This window comes from Suncus etruscus, chromosome 3 (genome assembly GCF_024139225.1).
Source record: "Suncus etruscus isolate mSunEtr1 chromosome 3, mSunEtr1.pri.cur, whole genome shotgun sequence".
Taxonomy (NCBI): Eukaryota; Metazoa; Chordata; class Mammalia; order Eulipotyphla; family Soricidae; genus Suncus; species Suncus etruscus.
In genome coordinates this window covers 17928139-17942236 of record NC_064850.1, presented here as the reverse complement: position 1 = coordinate 17942236, position 14098 = coordinate 17928139, and the positions used below count along the sequence as shown (strand labels likewise).

Below are 14098 nucleotides of genomic sequence, written 5' to 3'. Positions count from 1 at the left end.
CTGGAGCGATAGCACGGTGGGCAGAATGTTTGTCTTACACATGGCTGATCTGAGTTCAATCCTAAGCACCCTAAATGGTCGCCTGAGCCACTTAGGGGTGATTCTTGAGTGTGTAGAGCCAGAAATAATCCATAAGCACCACTTGGTGTGGCCCCAAAACAAAAGCAAACAAAAAAAACCTTGAAATTTTCTTTTTCTTTATTTTTATTGGGGGGGTGGGGTTTGGGCCACTCCTGGTGATGCTCAGGGGTCACTCCTGGCTATGTGCTCAGAAATCAATCACTCCTGGCTTAGGGACCATATGGGACGCCTGGGATTGAACCAAGGTCAGTCCTGGATCTGCCGTGTGCAAGGCAAATGCCCTACCACTGCGCTATCGCTCTGGTTCCTCTTGAAATTTGCAAATATTTTATCATAGCTTAGATTTTACACTGAAGTAAAGAAATCATTTGGAAGACTTGCTCTCTAGAACTTTATCTTAAGGAGGTCGTCAATTTCTAGCTTTGACTGTAATAATTTTTATACTGCACTATTATATGCAGTATTTGCAAATATTAATCTTTTTTTTTTTTTTTTTGTGGTTTTTGGGTCACACCTGGCAGTGCTCAGGGATTATTCCTGGCTCCAAGCTCAGAAATTTCTCCTGGCAGGCACGGGGGACCATATGGGATGCCGGGATTCGAACCGATGACCTTCTGCATGAAAGGCAAACGCCTTACCTCCATGCTATCTCTCCGGCCCCAAATATTAATCTTTTACTGAACACATATAGCATTACTTTTTCTTTTACAAAGAAATAAAATTAAGGAATAAAATAGAATCTTAGGGACAGACCAGATATTTCAAAATCTACAGAACCTATACAGGGTTAGAGTGATAGTATAGTCAATAGGGCTGGCTCGGGTTTGATCTCTGTCATCCCATATGCTCCCTATGTACCACCAGGAGTAATTCATGAGCACAGAGCCAGCAGTAAGCTCTGAGTACCACCAGGTATGATCCAAAAAAAGGGGTGGGGAGGGAGAGAAGCACCTTTGATATAAATATACCTAATATCACAGAACTGGTTACATTTAGTCAAACTAGTTAATTAAAATGGTAAATGTTATATATATTTTATCATATAAAAATTGTGGGCTTTTGGGGGGAGAAGCTGGACTGAAAAATATTTCACTGGAAATAATACTGATTGGTTTAATATATTTTTCCTTCCTGAATTATTCATCACTTAAAAAGATTTTAAAGTCATTTAAAATTCAAAAAGGCTGGGGACATGGCTTAGTTGTAGAGCAGTTGCCTTGCACGCAGGAGACTATGCTTCATCCCTGGCATCATTAAAAAAAAAATCAATAGCTGGTGCGATTGTACCATGAGTAATGCGCATGCTTTTCATGTGGCTGACCCGAGTTCTATACTTGGCATCTTTTTTTGTTTATTTTGGGTCACACCGGGCAGCACTCAGGGGTTACTCCTGGCAGGCTTGGGGGACCATATAGGATGCCAGGAATCGAACCTAGCTAGGTCCATCCGGGGTTGGCCATGTGTAAGGCAAATGCCCTACCTCTGTGTTATCTCTCCGGCCCCTATACTCGGCATCTTATGTGGCCTGTCAAGCTTGTCAGGAGTGATTCCTGAGTGCAGATCCAGAATAAATTGTTACCAGATTAATTATCAACCTTCCCTTGATTTAACACTAATATAACAAAATCTTCTGTCTTTTTTGGGCAAGACTTGGCAGTACCTGAGGACTAATAGGTATCAAGAATTTGAACCCAGTGCTCCCATATACAAGATATGCATTCCACCCCCTGAGTCATCCTCCCAGACCTATAATATTATATTTTAGAACAAGGATAAGCTGGAGTGATGGCACAGTGGGTAAAATATTTGCACTGCATGCATCTAACCCAGGTTCAATCCTTTACACCCCATATGGTTCCCCAAATACTTCCAGAAGGAATTCCTGAGTTAGGAGGAAACCCTGAGCAAAGTTTGATGTGGCTCAAAAAAGAAAAACAGATTTTAGGGGCCGGCAAGGTGGCACTAGAGGTAAGGTGTCTGCCTTGCAAGCGGTAGCCAAGGAAGGACCACAGTTCGATCCCCCGGCGTCCTATATGGTCCCCCCAAGCCAGGGGCAATTTATGAGCGCTTAGCCAGGCAGGAGTAGCCCCTGAGCATCAAACGGGTGGGGCCCGAAAAACCAAAAAAAAAAAAACAACAAACAAACAAAAAAAAAAAAAAACAGATTTTAGAACAAGGATCAGAAAATACAGAATTTCACTGTATCCAGAAAGTAAAGGCAATCTCACTAATAATCCAGTGATAGCATTTCCTTCCCATCCAAGCTACTTTGAGGACCTGTGCTCAGCATTCTATTTCTCTCACTCCCAGAGCCTCTCCACCCATTATCTACTCTCTGCAGCATCTCGAATGGGATTTATCCTCATAGAATAAACTACCCTCAAATATTTTAGATTTTATATATAGTCTTCACTTTCCTTAGAAGGAAAGGCCATCTCTTTTCCTTTCCACATCAATTAAGTCTTTAGAAAGCAATTACTTTCCTAACTAAACTTAGCTTACAGAAATGTCAACCCATTGCCAGTCTGGCTTTCTGCCCTGTCCCCATGAAACAGGCTCCGTAAGGTCATCAACAAGCTATGTTGATCCCATATCAATGACATTATCCTTAGCTCCCCAACTTTTCTAGAAGCATCTGACACAATGACTGCTCTCCATACCTGCACTACCTGCCAGTATTCCTCCTACTATTCTAGCCTTTCCTTCTTCCCTCCTGCACAGGCTTTCCTGTCATGCCCTCTGACTTGAATAGGGAGTTCCACGGAATTCTGCCTTTGGCCTTCTTCTCACTTACACTGAATGGGTAATCATCTGAATTCACACAGAGCCCAAAGAAATTATGACTTTCATGGCACTTTTACCTCATGATTCCTAATTTTTATAGTAACTACCAGCTGTAAAGTCAGTTACCCATTTCACTGGCTCCAAAGAAAAGATTATGATCTTAAAATTCATCTGCGGTGACTTGAATTTTTACCTGGTAACATCAGCCGACTGCATTCTGAGGCTTCAGTCACTGGTAGGAGAGACAAGCAAGTAATGTCCTTTGCTTCTGATTCTACTAGCTCCTGTCCCAATGGGATGGACGTATTCTGAACAAACTGTACCAGGAGCTGAAAGGAAAAGGGGGGGGGGGGGGAGAACGACATTAAAGATTGTTAGATAGGGCCAGAGAGATAGCATGGAGGTAAGGCGTTTGGTTCAAATCCCGGCATCCTATATGGTCCCCTGTGCCTGCCAGGAGCGATTTCTGAGCGTGGAGCCAGGAGTGACCCCTGAGCACTGCCAGGTGTGACCCCAAAAACCCAAAAACAAACAAACAAACAAACAAAAAGATTATTAGAAATTAACCCAAATTATCTCCAAATTTGAAGGTGATTAATTCTTGATTGCCCATCCATTACATCCATATTCACAGAAAAAACTAGATTAAGACATAAAACACTAATTTTTATTAAGTCCTTTAGTGAGCAAAAATCTGAATTGCATAATTACATTAACCTCTTACTCTCAACAAATTAGAAAAAAAATTGGGGGCTGGAGCAATAGCGCAGCGATAGGTTTTTTGCCTTGCACACAGCTGACCCAGGACAGGCCTGGGTTCACTCCTCGGCATCCCATATGGTCCCCCAGGCCAGGAGCAATTTCTGAGCACATAGCCAGGAATAATCCCTGAGCGTCACTTTGTGGCCCAAAAACAAACAAACAAAAAAAAAAATGAAAGAAATTGTAATTTTAAGTGATGCATTAAAAAATGCCACTGTTGGGGCCAGAGAGATAGCATGGAGGTAAGGCGTTTGCCTTTCATGCAGAAGGTTATCGGTTTGAATCCCAGCATCCCATATGGTCCCCCATGCCTGCCAGGAGTAATTTCTGAGCATGGACCCAGGAGTAACCCCTGAGCACTGCCGGGTGTGACCCAAAAGCCACCAAAAAAAAAAAAAATGCCACTGTTGGGTCAGAGCAGTGGCACAAGCAGTAGGGCGTTTGCCTTGCATGTGCTGACCCAGGACAGATAGTGGTTCAATCCCCCAGTATCCCCAAGCCAGGAGCGATTTCTGAGTGCATAACCAAGAGTAACCCCTGAGCGTCACTGGGTGTGGCCCAAGGAACAAAAAATAATAAGTCACTGTTGAAGCTGAAAAGACAGTTGATAGTGGAGGGCACATGTACAAGGCCCAGGCACAGTTCGTATGACAAATCAAGAGGGCCATTGTTAGGTGAGCATGACTGAGAATATCCTACCCTCCACACTTGACCTTTGAGTGTGACCTTTATTTTAAAAAATGCTAAGTGTAATTTTCTATATGATTTCTTTTTTTGTTTGTTTATTTGTTTTTGGGCCACACCTGGTGACACTCAGTGGTTACTCCTTCCTGGCTGTGTTCAGAAATTGCTTCTGGCAGGCTTGGGACCATATGGGACGCTAGGAATCAAAACCAGGCCACCTGCATGTAAAGCAGATGCTCAGCCTATTGAACTCTCTCCAGCCACATGAAATTAGGTCACTTAGATTTAATGAATTATATTGCTTCTAATTAGTCATGTTACTTAGATAAACTATAACATAATCATTTCTGTTGGCCTTGGGGACCACATGAGATGCTCGGGGTTGAACCCAGATTGATTCCTTGCAAGGCAAGCACTCTACTCGCTGTAGTATTGCTCTGACCCACTTGATTCTTTTTTGCATAATATATATATTTAATCAGACTGAGTTACTAAAAGGATTCAAGGAGGAATATATAAAAATTATTTAGAAGGGCCGGAGAGATAGCACAGTGGTGTTTGATTTGCAAGCAGTGATCCAGGACCTAAGGTAATTGGTTCAAATCCTGGTGTCCCATATGGTCCCTCGTGTCTACCAGGAGCTATTTCTGAGCAGATAGCCAGGAGTAACCACTGAGCGCTGCTGGGTGTGGCCCAAAAAAAAACGAACAAACAAAACAAAAAAAATTTACTTAGAAAACTGGGCTGGATAGATAGTACAGCAGTAGGGTGTTTGCCTTGCACACGGTGGACCTGGATTGAAATATAATGCCCAGCCGAAAGAAAAGGAAGATGACTGAACTCACCTCTGGTTTGGATTCTAACTCATCTGATAACATTGATTCAGCTTCCAAATCCTGTAGCTGTTCAGGGAACAGGTCAAAATTGCAACTTGGCGTCAATGACACCTTTCTACTGTATTGTGCTCATATTCCTTTAGGAAATACTATACTTTTCCTTAAGATGCTATGCTGAGTGCATAATCAATTTAACCTAAAACAGAAAGAAAAAGAGCAAGATAGAATTAAAAGCAAATAAATAATAAACAATTATTTATCTAAAAAAATAATAGCAGGGAGCCAAATAAGGGTACAGTGGGGGACGGAAGAAATAGCACAGTGTAGAGCATTTGCCCTGCACGCGGCTGACCCATGATGGACTGTGGTTCCATCCCCCGAATTCCCATGTCCCCCAAGCCAGGAGCAATTTCTGAGTGCATAGCCAGGAGTAACACCTGAGCAGCACTGGGTGTGGCCCAAAAACCAAAATAAAAAAAGTTCATAAAAGAATCCCGGCATCCCATATGGTCCTGAGCCTGCCAGGAGGATTTCTGAGCGTAGAGCCAGGAGTAACCCTGAGCGCTGCCAGGTGTAACCCAAAAACCAAAAAAAAAAATGAAATCTTATCTTTTGTCACAACATGCATAGAACAAGAGGGGATCTTGATAAGCAAACTAAGGCAGAAGAGGGAAAATAACAGTTACTCTCATTTGCATGCAATACATAAGGAAACAAAGAACAGACAATGTCCAATGAAAACAGACACTTAGGAGCTAGATAGGGCTGTGTGCCTGCTTTGCAAGCTCAAGTCCCAGATATAATCCCTGGCAACTCAAAGTTCCCAACACAAACTGTAATGAACCCCAAGCATGGAGCTAAATCCTAAGCATAGAAGAGTTTAGGGTTCAGCACATCCAAAGTACCATAATATTATACTCCTAAATATTGTATTATAAAGATTTAATGACACCTCCCATCACCATGTCTGCATTCAGCCAGCTCCATAGACTCACTCAATTCTCTCAAAAGAGATGTAAACTAAACCATACTGTGAAAATCATGGGTACACTGGCTTTGCAGCTGAAAGTAAGCAACCTCGGGAGGAGAGGAGGGCCAAGTTCCTGGTCTATTGAAGCTTTACCGACTGCGCCCATCACACACAACTGCTGCTTTATCGACAACTCAGCTTTTTTTTTTTTTAAGCAATTTATTTATTCGTTGATTGGTTTTTGGGCCACACCTTGCGATGTTCAGGGGCCACTCCTGGCTCTGCGCTCATACATCACTTCAGGCAAGCTCGAGGGACCATATGGGATGCCAGGAACTTGAGCCTGGTCCATCCCGGGTTGGCCGCATGCATTAGCATGCATTACCGCTGAACTAGCTCTCTAAACCTGATAGCTCAGCTTCACCACTTAACCACTGACTTCTGCAGAGATGCTAAACCAACCAAAACGCCAGGTATGCCAGTATTTGGGCTAACATTACCAGGACTTCGTCAAAGGGAATGCAAACATTCTCTATCATCCCTGCCTGCCTGCTTTCTCCTACTTCCAGAAGACTTGGCACCCAAAACCATGCCCCCGCAGAAGCTGCAGTATTGGCCACAGAGCTTTGAATTCCTGGACTACAAAACAACTCCAAATTTTTCAATACTGTCACCCCAGTAGGAACACATCAATTTTGATGTCAACGTGGATTTAGAGCCACCTAATGTTCAAAAACAAGAAATAACAGAAATTCAACTAGCAACAAAGAGCTTTGTAAACCCTCTGACAATGATTACTCAATGACCTCAGTGCAAGATAGAATAATTTTCATAAATTTTCTTTTTGCTCTATTTTTAAAAGTAATTTTATTATCTCTAAACTGTAAACAAGTGATATAAAATATATTCTTTTGTTCCTGCCAAGGGGACAGGTTTGAGATTAGGTAGGAATTTTAGGACAATGGTAGAAGAAAGAATTTTACATTGGTGCTGGAAGATCAAGTGGCAGAAATAAATGTACTATGGGCAACTATTTAAAACATGGTCTATAATATGATAAGGTAATTTTTTTTAATTTGGGGGCCATACCCAGCAGTGCTCAGGGGTACTCCTAGTTCTGCTTACAGAAATCACTGTGGTGTTGGGTATCAAATCTGGGACCCCTTATGCAAAGTTAGCACTCCAAGTCCCTTGCTTGGGTCATCTCCCCATTTTAACATCAGAATTTTTGTCTCTATTCTTGACTTTTCCTCAGAGCACCAACGTTTCATTTCTTAATGACTGTTGCATTTATCTTCACAGATATTTAACATCTCAAACCTAACAATGCTCAGAAACCAAATTATCAGGCCCCCACCAAACCTGTTCTTCCTATATTATCCACTTCCATTATTACCTAATTGTCCAACCACTCACTTGCAAATTCAAGATCTTTATCTCTTTCATCCTCCATATTTAAACACCAGTGGCTCTAATTCCCTTAAATTTATTCCATCTGGAATGCCTTATTTAGGTCTCTAAAGGCTTTCACACTTAAAATAGGCTTCCAAGTGGTCATGTTTTCCCTTAAAATTCCCATTATCCACTCCACTCTTTTCACAGCCACTCCAGTTATCTTTCCACTCTCCTTAATCAAAGTCCAATTAATGCTTTTAGGATATAGTTAAATCCCAAAACAAGGAATTTCAAATATTCTATTTTATGTCCTCCAGTAGCAACATAGTCTTTTTTTTTTGAACCCTTACACCCACCCTGGGCCATTACTAAATAAATGAACACACTCAATCTCAGTGCAAGATGTCTCTATCCAGGGTACTTCTTCAACCCATAATCCAGTTTTTTTGGTTGTTTTATTTGGGCACACCGGAGGCGCTCAGGAGTTATTCCTGGTTCTGTGCTCAGAAATCACTCCTGGCAGGCGCGAGGGACCATATGGGAGGCTGGGGTCAGAACCTCGATCTGTCCTGGGTCAGCAGCGTGCAAGGCAAATGCCCTACCGCTGTGCAATCACTCCGGCCCATAATCCAATTCTAATCTCGTGGAATTCCCTAATTTTTTTTTTTTGTTGTTTTTCGGGCCTCACCCATTTGATGCTCAAGGGTTACTGCTGGCTAAGCGCTCAGAAATTGTCCCTGGCTTGGGGGACCATATGGGACGCTGGGGGATAGAACCGCAGTCCTTCCTTGGCTAGCGCTTGGCAAGGCAGACACCTTACCTCTAGCGCCACCTCGGCCGCCCCAAATGGCATTTTTTTGTTTTTTGTTTTTGGTTTTTGGATCACACCCGGCAGTGCTCAGGGGTTACTCCTGGCTCTATGCTCAGAAATCGCTCCTGGCAGGCTCGGGGGAACATATGGGATGCCGGGATTCGAACCACCATCCTTCTGCATGCAAGGCAAATGCCTTACCTCCATGCTATCTCTCCGGCCCCGGAATTCCCTAATTTTTAACTACGATTCATATGTCACGCTCTCCACGAAAAGCCAATTCCTTTCCCTCTCATCCCAACAAATCAGTTCCATAATACACTGTCTTAACCTCTGTATAGCAACCAGTGTTAGTTGTCTACACAAATATTTTCCTCACTTGCTGGGATTGTTCAAGTATACTGGTGCTTTCCCCCACGAACACAGTACATTCCTTTGCACAAACTCAGCAGTCAAGAAATATTTGCTGAACAAGGCATGTGCCTTCATTTACAGAGAGAAAAGGCTGACACAGCTGCATAGATGCAAAACTTAAAACAAAGAAAAAAAGAAAAGGGGGCCGGAGAGATAGCATGGAGGTAGGGCATTTGCCTTGCATGCAGAAGGACGATGGTTCGAATCCCAGCATCCCATATGGTCCCCCGAGCCTGCCAGGAGCGATTTCTGAGCATGGAGCCAGGAGTAACCCCTGATTGCTGCTGGGTGTGACCCAAAAACCAAAAACAAACAAACAAAAAGAACCTAAATCATCATTTAGTTTACTCTGTCCCTTTAAGACAACACCAAAAGGGCCGAGGATATAGATGTCTGTCTCAAGGGCTGCAGTATTAGATCCCCAGCATCCCATAGTGCCACCCCCTCCTCCAGCAGCTGTCTAGTCCCTTCGGATGCCGATTAAAAAAAAAAAGGCAAAGAAGGGAAATCCTCACACTGTATCCTCACAATGTGACAACCTATGTCCCCGCCTTCATATAAAAATATCCCTTTTTTGGGGGGGGGGAGGGCTGGAGAAATAGCACAGTGGTAGGGTGTTAGCCTTGCAAGCAGCCATTCCAGGATGGGCAGTGAGTGAGTGGTTCGAATCAGGGCATCCCATATGATCCCCCCCCCCCCCCCCCCCCGTGCCTGCCAGGAGCGATTTCTGAGCAGAGAGCCAGGAGTAAGTAACATTACCCCTGAGCGCCGCCGGGTGTGGCCCAAACCCCCTCCCTCCCCTCAAAATACCCTTTTCTCTTTGCAAGTAAATGCTGCCCAACCTGGAGCATCAAAAGAACAGTAAAGAAGCACAAAGCTTAAGTCCTACATCAATACGATTTCGCTTCCTAACGGCGCCTTTTAAAAAGCCATTCTGAGGAGGTAGGGCGTTTGCTTTCTATGCAGAAGGCCGGTGGTTCGAATCCTGACATCCCATATGGTTCCCCGAGTGAGGCTGCCAGGAGTGACTTCTTAGTGCATAACCAAGTGGAACCCCTGAGCTCTGTCGGGTGTAACCCAAAAAACCAAAACCAAAAATAAATAAATAAATAAGCAAAGAAGGGAAATCCTCACTGACAACCACTGTCCCCACCTTCATGTCAAAATACCCCTTTCCTCTTGGCAAGTAAATGCTGCCCAACCTGGTGCATGCAAAGTAAAGAAGCACAATGCTTAAAGTAAGCCCCACATAAATACACAGTTTGGCTTCCTAACGGTGCCTTTTAAAAAGCCATTCTTTCTGCTTAATCCATTCAACTAAATTAACTAATCGAGTTATTAATTTAACTAAATTAATTAGCGACACTAATTAATTCTTTTTAAAGTAGCATCAACTTCACCCAACTCTTGGGGTCTTTCTTCTGCAGGCAGAAGTCCAGAGGAAGGAGCGAGGCTGCAGCCGGGCCCCGGGCCCCAAACTCGCCCCCACCCCAGGCCCTCCACGGCCGACCTCTCTTCCTCCCGGGAGGGCGCAGGGCTGCCGGGGTGGCGGGCTCACGGTCCTCCCCGGAGGCGATCGGGGCTCGAGCCCGCCAAGGGCAGCGTCCCCACTCCCTCCCCGGCTCAGGGTCGCCCCAAGCCGGTGGGTGTGGCCTGCGCCGGCCCCAGCCCGCCTACCTCGCGCGTCCAGGGCAGCCCCGAGTGCGACCGTCCGCCATCAATTCCGTCCACACTGTGACTTCCGGCTCTTGCCGGAAGTCGCGCAGCGCGGGACCGGAAGTCTGGACGCCGCCCCCTCTCCGCGCATGCTCACTCTCCCGCCGCTCTCCAGGCGCATGCTCACTCGCCCGCTGTCGCCTTCGACGCCTATACTCACTCGCCCACCGGCTCCCCCCCTCCACGCGCATGCTCACTCGCCCTCCACCAGTGGGGTGGTTTTTCTGGCTGCCCAGATCATTGCTCCAATTAATTGCTCTGGAAAGAGAACTTTAGATACTTCCCCAGCCTGCGAGGGAAAGTTGCAGAAATTGGGTGCATATGGGGACTCTTGTCTCTTGTTTTTTTGTTTTGTTTTGGGGTTTTGGGGGGGGAGGGGTGAAGTTCAGGATATTAGGGTGTAAAGTATTCTCTGATGTCCTGGCTGGAGAGTCATGTCATTTTGGGCTCTCTTTGGAATGACTTCTTGACTTGGTGAAATCATCCGTTTTTTTGAATGCAGAAGGTACTCGGCTAAGATTGTGAAAGGGGAATTGCAGATGTGTGCATAGTTAAAAAAAAGACTACCTAATGTATGGGTGCAGTAGGGTTAGTTTGTCACAGTAATGGCGATTTAATATGGCATGGTGATCAAACAAAAGAGCAGTTAATACATTTCAGGAGAAGAGAATTAATTATTACTTATGTATACATATCCTCCTAGGTTCCAAAGAGATATTTTGAGGTAGGTAAAGATCCCAGCACAAATAAGAGGTTGGGATTAGGCAGTTCTGTGAGTTTTATAACTCACAGACCAAAAAACATGAAGCCTTTTCTGGATTGCACCCCGTAGACCTGAGTTTGATCCCCAACACTCCATAGGATCCCCCTGAGCACCACTAGGAATAATCCTGAGCACCACCGATGTAACCCCCCCCCCCTAAAAAAAGAAATTGTATATGAAAGAAAAGGCTTCTAAAGCCTATGGGGCGACAGAGATTCTGAAAGTTTGAATCTTTGTACAAATGTTGCAGACAAAAATACAGCAGTGTCTAAATAGGTGACCATAAAGCAGCACAACATTCAGAAAAATATTTTCAAAGTTTACTGTTTTAATATATTGGTTACAATTAAACAAACTTGTTTTTTGAAACATTCATGTTTATAACCATTTGTGAATTTTCCCAATCCCGACCTTTTTTGAAGCTGTCTGTGCTGTTTAAATCCTTCCTACCTAGGGGCCACACCACAGTGCTCAGGTTTGACAAGGCCACACCACTAGTGCTCGGTAGAGGCTGCTAAAGGTTCGCAGGTTCTGTGCCAAGGGATGGTGCTCACTGGGCAGCCGCCAGGACTACGCCCAACAGTGCTGGGGCCATGAAATGCCACTGATCCCACAGCATCCTGCACGTAGTCCGCATAAACCAGCTGAACCACTCGAAGTGGCTCGCTGGCCCCTCTAAAGTCTCTTTTCTTTCTTTCCTTTTTTTTTTTTTTTTTTTTTGGTTTTTGGTCCACACCCGGCAGTGCTCAGGGGTTACTCCTGGCTATCTGCTCAGAAATTGCTCCTGGCAGGCACGGGGGAACATATGGGACGCCGGGATTTGAACCAACCACCTTAGGTCCTGGATCAGCTGCTTGCAAGGCAAATGCCGCTGTGTTATCTCTCCGGCCGCCCCTCTAAAATTTCTTAAGCACCAGTTTACTCTTCTAGCCCTGTTCTTGCATGCTTGTCTCTAAATCTTGCTGCTTTTTTTTTTTCCTTCCACTCTGGAGAAGTGGCATTCTCTCTTGAACGCGCATTTCCTCTCATTCTTCTCACTGCTAAGTAAGTTTTGTTCAATAAGAACTAGTAAAAAAAACTTGCTTCACATAAACTTTTTAAGCACCTACAACTCCAAGTAGTATTTCTATTTGCCTTCAAAATCTTACAGCTATTTGATACCGTTTGATAATGTAAGCTTACTTCTAACAACATATATTTGAGCTTTTAGGTTATACAGTGAACTACAGAACACTAGTAGATCGTTTTCCATAGTAAATCCTAGTAATTTTTTAATCAAACTCAATTATTTTCTGTCATAAACATACTGTCATAAAGTATATTGCTGTATACTTTAGCGTTTTATAATATACATGCTTTTCCACCGGAAGTAAGGAAAGACTAACCTAATTTTATACTTTGATCAAGTTTCAGAGAAAGAATTAGATAAAGCATTTCCAGTTCAACAAAAACTAAGTAGCTTTTCAAACATCATTTTAGCAGTATTAATAGTTGTTATTGTTTGGGGGCTCTGCTTTGCAGTGCTAAGGGTCATTCCCACAATAGTGCCTGGATCAGACATGAATCTCATGCACACAACTCATCATTTTTGTTTGTTTTTTGGGCCATGCCAGGAACACTAGCTTAGGACATACTCCTGGAGTTGATGGCGATGTAGTGATGGTGGGGTATAGGAGTATCTGTGGTGCTGGAGATCACATGCAAGGCAAGCACCCTACCCACTGTACTATTGTTCCAACTCTGCAACTCACTCCTTTAAGCTATCTCCCTGATCCCGAAATATTAAATATTTGTGGGGAAGAGGGAAGGACCTACCATGGAGTAATCAAGAGATCCAGGGAGCCCCTTCTGGTGTTTCTGGGCCAGTGTTTCATGCAAGAGTCTGAAGATGAGGTGCTTCTCAGACTTTGCAGTACCAGAAATTACCCAGGCCTACAGTGCTTGGGGGACATTAAAGCTGTACTCAGAGATGTTCAGAGTGATGTCAGGGATCAAATCAGGGTCTGCCACATGCCTGGCCAGTATCTTACCCCCTGTACTATCTCTCTAGTCCCAAACATTATATGTACATTTTGTTTGGTTGTTGGTTTGGGGACACACCCAGGGTGCTCAGGTGCTATTCTTGGCTCTGTGCTCATAAATACCCCCTGGCAGTGCTCAGAGGACCATATGTGGTAATGGGGATTAGAGTGTGGTTTTGGCTGCTGAAGCTGCAAACAAGTTTCGTACCATCACTCCACTCCCAGCACAAATATGATGTTGTTGTTTTGGGGCCACACCTGGTGACGCTCAGGAGTTACTCCTGGCTATACATTAAGAAATTGTTCCTGGCTTGGGGGATGCCAGGGGATCAAACTACGGTCTGTCCTAGGTCAGCCGAATGCAAGGCAAATTCCCTACCGCTGCACCACTGCTCTGGTCCCACAAATATTATATTTTAAAGAAAATTGTTTAAGTATCTTTTGTATAATGCATTTACAGTTTTATCAGATCTATAGTGATTTAGGAATATCTAATAAAAATATATATAATTTTAGTAAAAACTAATCTGATTGACTTATTATTCTAAGTAACACATGTTCTAAGTAAAATTGATAAATATTGAGACATTTATGGGAAAAGAATTACATAATGAAGAGAAAATCACCTGGGCCAGAGCAAGAGCTTAATGTGCTGTGCATGGGCTTGTAAGAACTACCTGATGTTGCTCCAAAACAAAATCCCCCAAATTCACCTATAGTCACATTAAAAAACAACAACTGGGGACTGGTACAGTGGATAGTACAGTGAATAGGGCATTTGCCTTGCTTGAAACCAACCTGGATTTGTTCCTCAGAATCTTGTATGGTCCTCTGAGCCCACCAGAAATAAGTTCTGAGTGC

At 43.9% G+C, this 14098-nt stretch overlaps 1 protein-coding gene across 1 annotated transcript in view; it reads right to left on the bottom strand.

The window, feature by feature from the left end:
* ZNF410 (zinc finger protein 410) overlaps positions 1-10476 on the bottom strand; it is a 34671-nt gene extending 24195 nt beyond the window's left edge. Inside the window, exons 1-3 of the mRNA XM_049770406.1 lie at positions 10415-10476; positions 5157-5343; positions 3059-3194 (exon numbers count right to left, since the gene is read on the bottom strand). Coding sequence (XP_049626363.1) covers positions 3059-3194; positions 5157-5189 — 169 coding nt within the window. The 5' untranslated portion in view covers positions 5190-5343; positions 10415-10476. The remainder of the gene's footprint in view (positions 1-3058; positions 3195-5156; positions 5344-10414) is intronic.
* Between the last annotated feature and the right edge of the window lie 3622 nt (positions 10477-14098).